The sequence below is a fragment of the Centroberyx gerrardi genome, chromosome 4, assembly GCF_048128805.1.
Source record: "Centroberyx gerrardi isolate f3 chromosome 4, fCenGer3.hap1.cur.20231027, whole genome shotgun sequence".
Lineage (NCBI taxonomy): Eukaryota > Metazoa > Chordata > Actinopteri > Beryciformes > Berycidae > Centroberyx > Centroberyx gerrardi.
In genome coordinates, this window is record NC_136000.1 from 14,419,722 (window position 1) to 14,429,324 (window position 9,603).

The 9,603-nt window shown below is 43.0% G+C and overlaps 1 protein-coding gene across 1 annotated transcript; it reads left to right on the plus strand.

Annotated features, from left to right (window-relative positions):
* The first annotated feature begins 1,330 nt into the window (after positions 1–1,330).
* On the plus strand, positions 1,331–6,298 carry fbxl22 (F-box and leucine-rich repeat protein 22). The gene is made up of 2 exons (XM_071896444.2): positions 1,331–1,668; positions 5,880–6,298. The coding sequence occupies exons 1-2, from the start codon at positions 1,331–1,333 to the stop codon at positions 6,226–6,228; spliced, it is 687 nt and encodes a 228-aa protein (XP_071752545.1). The 3' UTR covers positions 6,229–6,298.
* Positions 6,299–9,603: the final 3,305 nt, after the last annotated feature.

Sequence of the window (9,603 nt, forward strand, 5' to 3'; positions counted from 1 at the left end):
AAAAGTATGTAGACAGGGCTTTAAATTTCCTGACTCTATAAGTGAGGAAATGTTCTTGCACCTAGGGTGTCGTGTGATTACGTAAGCTGGAAACACGCTCACCATTCTACATTCTGCTGATATGCCCTGTGTAATTATCCAACCCTCTTATTATGGCTTGTAATAGAAAAGAGCCTTTGATATGTCCAACAACCTCGGAGGAGCGAGCGCAAATGTTTCAGCAAGGCTTTGTGTTGTTTTTCTTTTCCCTCTAGCGAACATCTCCGCCCACACAAACACACATAGGAGCTCCCCTCAGGACACGTGCCAGCCAGTCAGCCTTCTCGCTTAGGAACAAGCACTCCTGTATGTTAAAAAGGAACAGCTGCTCTTCCTAGCCCTCTCACAGGTGGCTGTCTGTGGGCTCGCTACTCTGTCCCCATTAAAGGCACAAGTGGCCTTTTTTTTTTTAATCTTCTTCTTTCCTTTTGGAGTTTAGGTCGCAGCTGCTAATGAGCTCACGTTGCCTGGTGTTTGTAATGCTTTAGATGAGAGCTGTGGGATAGGACGTCATGACTCGCAGTGAGTCACGATACAGGCTGTAACCACCTTCCCTACAGTGGTATTTCCCAATGTCCTGTGGGTTTAATAGACTGGTGATATCAAGTAGAACAGGAAATGGCTGGTGATGGGTACATTTTGTGTAGAGTGGACTGATGAAACGGATACAGCAGCATTCTACCGTTCATTCCTGTCGTCTCAGTATGTCCTCTCAGCGCTGCACATGTGCCATTTCAAACGCACATGCACTGAGTCATAGTTCACTGTGTTCCTTCAGGCAAAAGCTATGCAACACTATTGCGGCTGTCATTTTCATTCACATGGAGGGCGTGTTAGGTTTAAGTTGTGTAATTGGAATAGGTTTCGTAATTAATTTATTATCTTAAGTGAGGAGCAGAGAGAATGGAGGAAAGTTCTGGTCCTAAAATGGGTCATTAAAGTTGTATATGTAAGGCCTCGGATACATTTCGGTTTGAGAATTAGGCCAGGACAGTGTAAACATCTGGCTCAGTCCAGCGGGCTGCTTGCCGCCTGTTGAGAGCCATATGACAGATGGAAAGGGAGTGTATGGCTCACACATTTCCATCTTTGACTGCGCCGGCAGTTGTCTTCCCAAAATAGCCTTCACTCCACGGCCTTATATGTGCAGGCCTCCAGCGTGCGCCTAAGGAGGCATCATGTATCTAGGCCACACAATACGGACTGCAGGCTCATTGTTGCTGTGTATCAGCGGGCCTTTCACTGCCCCGGGGACGAGGCCTGCCTTTCTCTCTCTCTCGGACGGCTCACCATGCATCTCACCCAGCTCAACCGCGAGTGTCTGCTCCACCTCTTCTCCTTCTTGGACAAGGACAGCCGGAAGAGTCTGTCTCTTACCTGTCAGCGGCTCCGCGAGGTCTTCCTGGATCCCTGCCTCTGGTCGCTGCTCCACTTCAGCTCCCCATGCCAGCTGAGATGGGACAACTTTGTGCTGGGACCCTCACTGCGCTTCCTGACAATCTGCTGGTACTCCAGCAGGGTCCAGCAAGTGTGCAACATCGAGGACTGGCTGAAGAGCTCGTTTCAGAGGGACATCTGCAGTAAACACGAAAGTCTGGTCAGCACTTTCCTGGCCCATGTCTGCCATATGTGAGTGTTTGTGTGATTTTCCCCTGCTCTGCCACATGCAATTTGAATTGTACTGGGATTCTGCTGAAGATTACTAATCTTAACAATCAATGATGAAATACAAACATTAGACATAGCTGCTTGTCACAACATTGTGCTAGAATGTAGTAGGGGAATTTACCGGAGCCTTAGTTTTAGTTTTGTGTTTTGCATAACCATATATGAAAGAAGAAACTTCAGTGACTTAGTCTGCCAGGGACTTTGTCGTTCAGACCCACCAAACTGTTGTCATTCAGTAGCATACGACTTACTAAAATCCATTATGTTCAGCTGTAAGCACTAGGAGACACAGACCTGCTCTAACCTAAAATGGTTTCAAACAAACGCCAGTGTGTCAACATCACCTCCATGATCTGCCTCTAAGTGGAGATAATGTTGAGGGAAAATAGTGTTTACCTCAATCAATCAGCTGCTCTTGGACTAACATGTCACTGTGATAACACAGGGAAAGGGGAGATAAGAACACATTCATTTAACATCCTGCATTACTTTCCACTGTGTTCTCATTAGAGACAGTGTATCCAGATTGGCTACAGAGACAGAAAAATGACACATCTGTAAGGCATAAAGCTATGATAGATCTATTAACTAATACTAAATAACTATGGTCAGATGTCAAATAATATTTAGCTAAGTGAATTATGCGACAGTTGAATTTGATAGGTTACTGAAACGTAGAACTTGCCAATTCTATTGACTTTTGGCCTTCTGCATAGCCGGCTGCACAGAAGAATCAGCCTTGAGAGGCATAATGAGGTCTCTGGACAATTTCTTCAAGGCAGCCAGTAATAACCGTTGACGCGAGGGAGCCTGGCCACCACAGCTGTCTGGGACAAGAGGAGGGGAGAGGGGCTGGCTCATTTGCAAAGAGCTCAGTGTGTAACCCCGTGAGGATTTCCTGTATTGTGAAACTTGAGACGCAAGCCACAGCTATAAGACCAGTCAAAACTAGAACCGCCGACTTTGTCTGAGTTCCCTATCTCATCCCCTCGAGCCGCCGTGAAATGGCATACTGATAAACCCTCCAAAATGGTTAAAGGAAAAGAAAACAAGGGCACGTGACAAAGTGGGAGGAGGAGGAGAGAGGCTGTGGGGGAGATAAAGAGTGATTTGGCCGCAGACCCTCCCAGTCTGCTGCAGACTGGAGATTTACACAGGCAGGTGGAGCCTACAATTGGCTCTTTGTTGCTGTCAGAGGAATGAACATGTGCGTCTGCCTCTGCCTGCCTCTTCCTGGATAAGGCTCCACACACACTCTGACGCCAAGCTCAGATCCGTTTTTTTTTTCTCTCTCTCTCTCTCTCTCTCTCTCTCTAACGGAAAAACTATAAAACACAATGTCTTTGGGACTCTTTACATGGTATAATTTCATCTAGTTTCCAATTTAATGCTATTCTAATGCCAGTTGACTACAGTGCATCAATTTTGGGCATCAAGGACTCAATTATTTTGATTTTGCAAGTGAGTCACAGTATCAGAATTTTACAACATAAAATGACATGTACTCAAAGCGCAATGTTTTGTGGGTGGAGGGTACAGTGGGTGAAACAATAAGCCTTGGCATGAGGTGAAAATGACACATTCCTGTAGTTGAAAAGCTTCTATCTTATCTTACAATATGAGTGCTGGCACGAAAGCAAGCGCATTATGTGTTACTGTTTATGAGTCATGAACTTTGCTTACAAAGTATTTACACTTCGAGCATAGGGGCAGCTGTGTTTTTGAAATATTCACTGCTGAATTTAGATAGTAAAAGATTTCCAAAATCGATTTAGCGTTTCCAAAACAAACCCTTCAACTGAAGAGGCCAGAGGATTTGAACACTAAATGTATGTCTTAGTTCCCTCTGGAGTTCACTGGACGACTTGACCGGACAAAATAACTGTAAGGAAACCAAACAGGTCATTAGAGAGACGATTACAGGTTTAAACGGTGGTGTGGAGTTCTGCTGTGGCCTTTGCAGTGAGCTGTCTTCAGCTCAAACTAAACTGCCCTCCCTGTAGTTTGTTTTAGTGTAAACCATATCACAAGAAATGCCTCAAACATAAATGAGAAGGGGAAATGCTGTTGACATTTTTGCAGCATATGATAGCATATGAGCTTGTATTTTTTATGAAAAATACAAGCTGTTCACAGATATACCATGGTCAAAGATATGACTGATTATTTTAAGTACTTTGAAGACAAACTGGATGATGTAACTTATTTTTCTTCACTTTTTTTTTTTATTATAGTAGACCAGAAAACAGATGCCTTTACAAATCCCACATCATGGTTTGCTGTATTTCATCTTGCATTCACAAGAGATTCAACTATAATTCACATATTCCCATGCAAAGAAGGCACAAAACCAAAAAAGGCATCAGTGGAATAAACCTGCCACAGGGCAAGATTAAAAAGCATAATAATACAACACACAATACAGGATAATACACTAACAAAAACACAGATACCTACCTCTTCTTCCCTCGCCTCTCCCTCCGGATCAATTTGAAACTGAGTGCACATACTGTAGATGTGATTGACAATGGTGGTGGTGGGATTCTAGTATTAGTCTCTAGTAGGATTAGTTTGATGATTCCCAAAGTCCGAGGTGCCTTTGCCACACACTGATACTGCCAGAGAATCTCTTATATACTGATAGCTAACAACTTGTACTTACAATTTATCAAAAAATACTTTTATTGCTTTGAAAAAATGTGCATACATACAGTCTTGAAAGCTGGGAAAACAATATAGGTGCAGTCCCTGTGTCAAAATCTAAATCATTTTGAGAGTGAAAACTGTTTTACATCAGAACACACAAACAAAGGCATCAGTAGGGTGAGTGTGGCACCACAGGAGGTGCTATGAGGCACTTCCAAATTATGTCTTAAAGAGGAAAATATTAGTTAACGTGTGTGTGTGTGTGTGTGTGTGTGTGTGTGTGTGTGTGTGTGTGTATGAGAGAGAGAGAGAGAGAGAGAGAGAGAGAGAGAGAGAGAGAGAGGAATTTGGGGAGGAGGAGAGATTAAAGCATGAGAGACAGTCTGTTGTGTAGACAGTTATGCTTTCGCAAAAAAAAAAAAAAACATCTGCACAAAGGCAGGGGAGGTGCCATGAGAGCAGGGCGGATTATGTAACGAGGGCTGATGAAGTTTTTATTCCCGTCGTGTTTACCTCCATTCACTGCTCTGATACACGTCTCTCCTGCGTTATACTAACTGCAGTCAACACAGAGCGACTGAATCTCTCTAAATGCCACCGGCTTTGAGCTCACGTCATTCCAAAGCCCCCCTTTCTGTTAATGTCAATACCGTGCAATCACATCCGCTGATAAAGCCCCGCATTGGCCCCATGCAACAATGCAGCGGGGCACGTGTATTCACTGTGCTATCCCATGTACAGAGGTTATTGGGACAGTACCCACAACACTCACAGGCAACTGGAATGTGTTTGCCTCACATGTGGTAAAGTGGTAAGATTATGTAAGTCTTTATGTAATCTGCATCAGTGAACGTGAATGACATCCCCGAGCCACTGCCATCAGTGTGTCTGTCTGCCAGCTCTTTGCTGTGGGCCTGCCAGTAGGCTGCAGCGCTCTCCTGATACTGGGGGGCAACATAAACACCATTTACTGCAACAACTCACTCTCATTTCAGATATTGGTAAAATTAAGCATGAAAAACTGTCATTGTATGCCGTGTTCCAATTTCCAGTCAGACATCCTGCAATTGTCCTGTAGCGCAGACACAGTTTTTTCACAAAAGCTCGATTTTTAGAGGACAGAAACGTATATTCCCAGTGGGACAGTGTGTAAAGAAAAGATAGCTTGGTCTAGGCATTAAACTGCTCTATTGTCAGACAGATCAGGTTGCTGCCTCTCAATGGTGTTGTTTACAGCCTGTTGACATATGGCTCGGATCAGGCCCCAATCTATACGGTGTCTTCTGTTATCTGATTCCATTCAAAGGACTTGAAGTGTATTCATCTTAAAATCAGCACACACGCCAAACAGCTTTGTTTACTTTAGACAAGTCTTTCTCCAAACAAACTAATCCCTTGTTACTCTATTGTATGCCCTAAGGCACGACGAGTAAAGATGACGCAGAACAGGACTTCTAATTATTGTGTGTCTAAACCTGTCGCCACAGTTGATGTTCAAACCTGACTGACTGCTGTCTCTCTCACAGGTGCCCCAACCTGCTCTCCCTGACCCTGTCTGGCTGTGCGCACATCACTGACCAGGATGTGACGGCCGTGCTGCAGGGCTGCAGGAGGCTGCGCTGCCTCCGGCTGGAGAACTGCGTCCGCATCACCGACTGTGTCCTGGAGGCTGTGGCGGCCCACGGCAGCAGCCTGGTGGAGCTCCAGGTGGACTTCTGCCGGAACGTCACCCAGGCGGGGCTGCAGCTGGTCAGAGAGAGGAGGCCGGCCGTTCGGCTGAGCGCAGAGAGGAGCGCCGGGATGATCCCAGACAGCATGCCTGATGAGAGGCTGCAGCTCAGGAGGACCCTGCAGAAGGTCCTGCAGTTCTCCTGATGTCTGTCCTCTCTCATGGACCACAACTCAACAAGGGACCACAAGGAGGAGCACTACAGGGTCAGCTCAGCGCTTCACCTTCTGAACGAAACATTTCAGGACCACTGGATTGCCTGGATTGGTTTAGCTTTTGTATTTAATTTAATAGAACTGTTTTTACAAACACTTTTTGATACTTAGACTTTTTTTATATGCACATGTTGTATATCAGTGTTGACTACAAAGCCATGCTGCTTCGTCTATATTTATATTCCATGTTGTCCTAATCAGATAGCATGCCATGCACATTCATTGCAATTAAGTCTTATCAAGACAGATGGCCTTATCAATATGTTTCAAACAATACATTTTATTGAAATGGTTGTATTGATTCCGTTGTTAATAGTTTGATTAAAACAACAACCACACACACACACACACACACACACACACACATCTCCCCCAGAGGAGCCATGCACACCTACAAAACACAATTGCCCAGACTATAAGAGAAGTGAGGTTCAACTGTGTGTTTAGACTCTTATGACATAAAGCTAAGGGTTGTGAAAAGTAGCACAGTTATTGATGTGTTAGGCGGCCGTCCGCCTGAGCTGTGATCGGAAGCATGTTATATAAGACTGTGAGACACATGAAAGTAGGTTGATTAGGCAAGTGTGTCTGTCTGTAAAATCCATGTGACAAATTTATTGTAGGCTGCTGCTACTGCGGCGGGGCGCTCCCTGTCCTGTGACTGCGTCTCTGAAGCGTGGCCATATTTTCTTACAGAAGGTCAACTTAATGAAAAAAGAGCTTTTTTTTCGCCCCTCCTGTTCCTCCTGTGCTTTTCAGACACTGTTCTGAAGAGGTTATGTTGCAAAATTACACAACTGTTTCCTTTTCTTGCTCAAGAAGGGTTAGGCTACTATTCTATAATGATGACCCAATGGAAATAAGAGCTGTTACATTGTTTAAATTTGTATGATCTGTGAAACTATTAAAGACTGATATTCTAAGAAGGTGTTTAACAGTTGCCTAACACGTGTTTGTTTTTTTTAAAAGTGCCATAAAAATCACTTTTCACATGGTGCTATAATGCACCAACTCAAAAACAAATTGATACATATAAATATGATTATGTGCAGAACCCCTGCACAGCCAAAAAGAGCCATTAACAGTTCTATATTGATCCAGTATTGCAGAATTATAGCACTAGTGATTGCAAAGAGCGATCTTTCCTGCATATAAAGTAGAGGCACTTGTTATCAGCATCACCATGAAATGTTTCTGGCCGTTGGCAAGCAATTTAAATTGTATTTAATAACACTGTAGGCTACTTAGACAAGGAATAGATTGTATCCCAACACTAATTTATTCAACATGATTTGATTTGTGATATTTAATGACAAAAATGGTCAGAATTTATATTTGAAATAATTCTTGAAGGCCCCTAACACTCCCTAACATGTTGATTGTTTGGTGGTATTACTCCTTGGCCAACATGGTCTTGGAATTATTTGACAGCTCTAATTTCTTCAGCTGTGATATTTCCAGAGGGCAGAATGAGAAATGTTGTTAGAGTGGGTTAGACTAGAATAGGTGAATATATTGTATGTGAGGATCAATTTCAAGAGTCCCATTGGCTGAGTATTCATTGAACAAGCATGCAATTATATTCAAATGCAATTAGAAGTTTATCTTTCCAATGATGCCAAATCGGGTTCATTTCAGAAATATAAACATCTATGTAAAATCATATAGAATCACAAGATCAATTTTTCCCCTCTTGGCTCTCTGTGAATGGATGGCCTCCATGGCAGCTGCTGACACATTTATAATGCCTTAAGTTTATTTCTTGCCATGACCTTTAACACTGATCTTGCATCTTCTCCATAGCTACACTGATGTAACACTCTGGCAGTTGAACTGAGAAGTGTGAATACCACATATCATGGTGACGCAAGACAGCCCCCATGGGAGGGCGATGATAGCATAGCATGTACTCTTATAATAATGTGAACGTTGTGTTGTTTTCCAACAAAGAGCCCCAAACCAACAACTAGATAAATATAGCTGTGTTATAGCACTGATACAGGGACTCACTGTTTAGAGGCCAGACAACAAATAACATATTATTCACCATCTAGATTAGAATTTGGCCTCAATAGTACTGTGCTTGCCAGGAGAGATCGTTTGGAGTTATGAGTTCCAGGTGGGGAGACTCCTGAGGCACATCCGCCCGCCTGCAGCACTCCAGCACAATAACAGGAATGAGCCATAGACATGTAACAGACTGTATCAAAGCGTCACTCCTCTGTAGTTTCCCCATGGGGCAAATATATATATATATATATATTTATATTTTTTTATAGCTGTATGATTTCAAAAGACGACAGTCTGGAAAGACCTGTTGCCCAGATGTGTGTCCTTAAAAGCACTGAACTTTGCTGTGAGCTTTCCACTCTGAGGCTGCTGAAACCTTGTGTCACCTTCCTAATACTGTTATACTTGCTGATACTGTTATACTTGCTGATACTGTTAATACTAGACAATGTATTGTCTGACTCCTCATTTGAGCAGCTCTTTCAATCCCTTCTTAATTGTGAATAAGGTATCCCAGCCCAGCCTACACTCTCGTACAATTTGATAAAATGTAATGATTTGTAACAATAGACAAATAGGCAGTTTGTGTCTGGAAGGAGGAGTGAATACCATGTGGAATCTCATTTCATTAAACTGTGGGAGGAAGTAACATTGTGAGCTGAACAACTATCTTTCTGTGTGTGTGATTCAAAAATTGAATGATTGCCCAGAACCCTAATATACACACTAAAGATCTGTTAGTATCTGTTATTCAGGCCTTCCACATTTCTATTAGCATGAATGTCCTTTTTTCATGGATTTCTAGTGGAAGATTCAGTAGAGTTGTGTTCTTGTGTTGGTTGGTTTCATTTCTGTATTCTTGGCCTCAGTTGGTTTTATTTCGCTGTTCAAAGGACGGTTCACTTTATTATGATAGTGTTCAGTTCAGTCTGCAGTGTAATATAAACCACCAAGATCAAATGAGGACCCCCACATGTGTGCCTGGCTCCACAAGGGAGTGTGAGGGAGCTAAAACTGGTTGAAGGAACCCAGCCAGGGGTGGGAGAGACACAACGTGTGGCTTTGGGGGTTGGGGCTAACTGCGTCTTCAAACAGACCACACTTTGCAATTAGACTTTCTTTATGAGAACAGTCTGCTAAAAAGTTCATGTTCAAAAGCGCCTGTGTGGAATTTTATGCCAACAGATTACTAGTTAGAGCTGTTATCAAGATGAACCATTTCATTTTCACTACCTAGAAGACAAGATATGTTATCCTGGATGTTTCTAAAACAAGCAAGTAATTCGTGATAAGCTG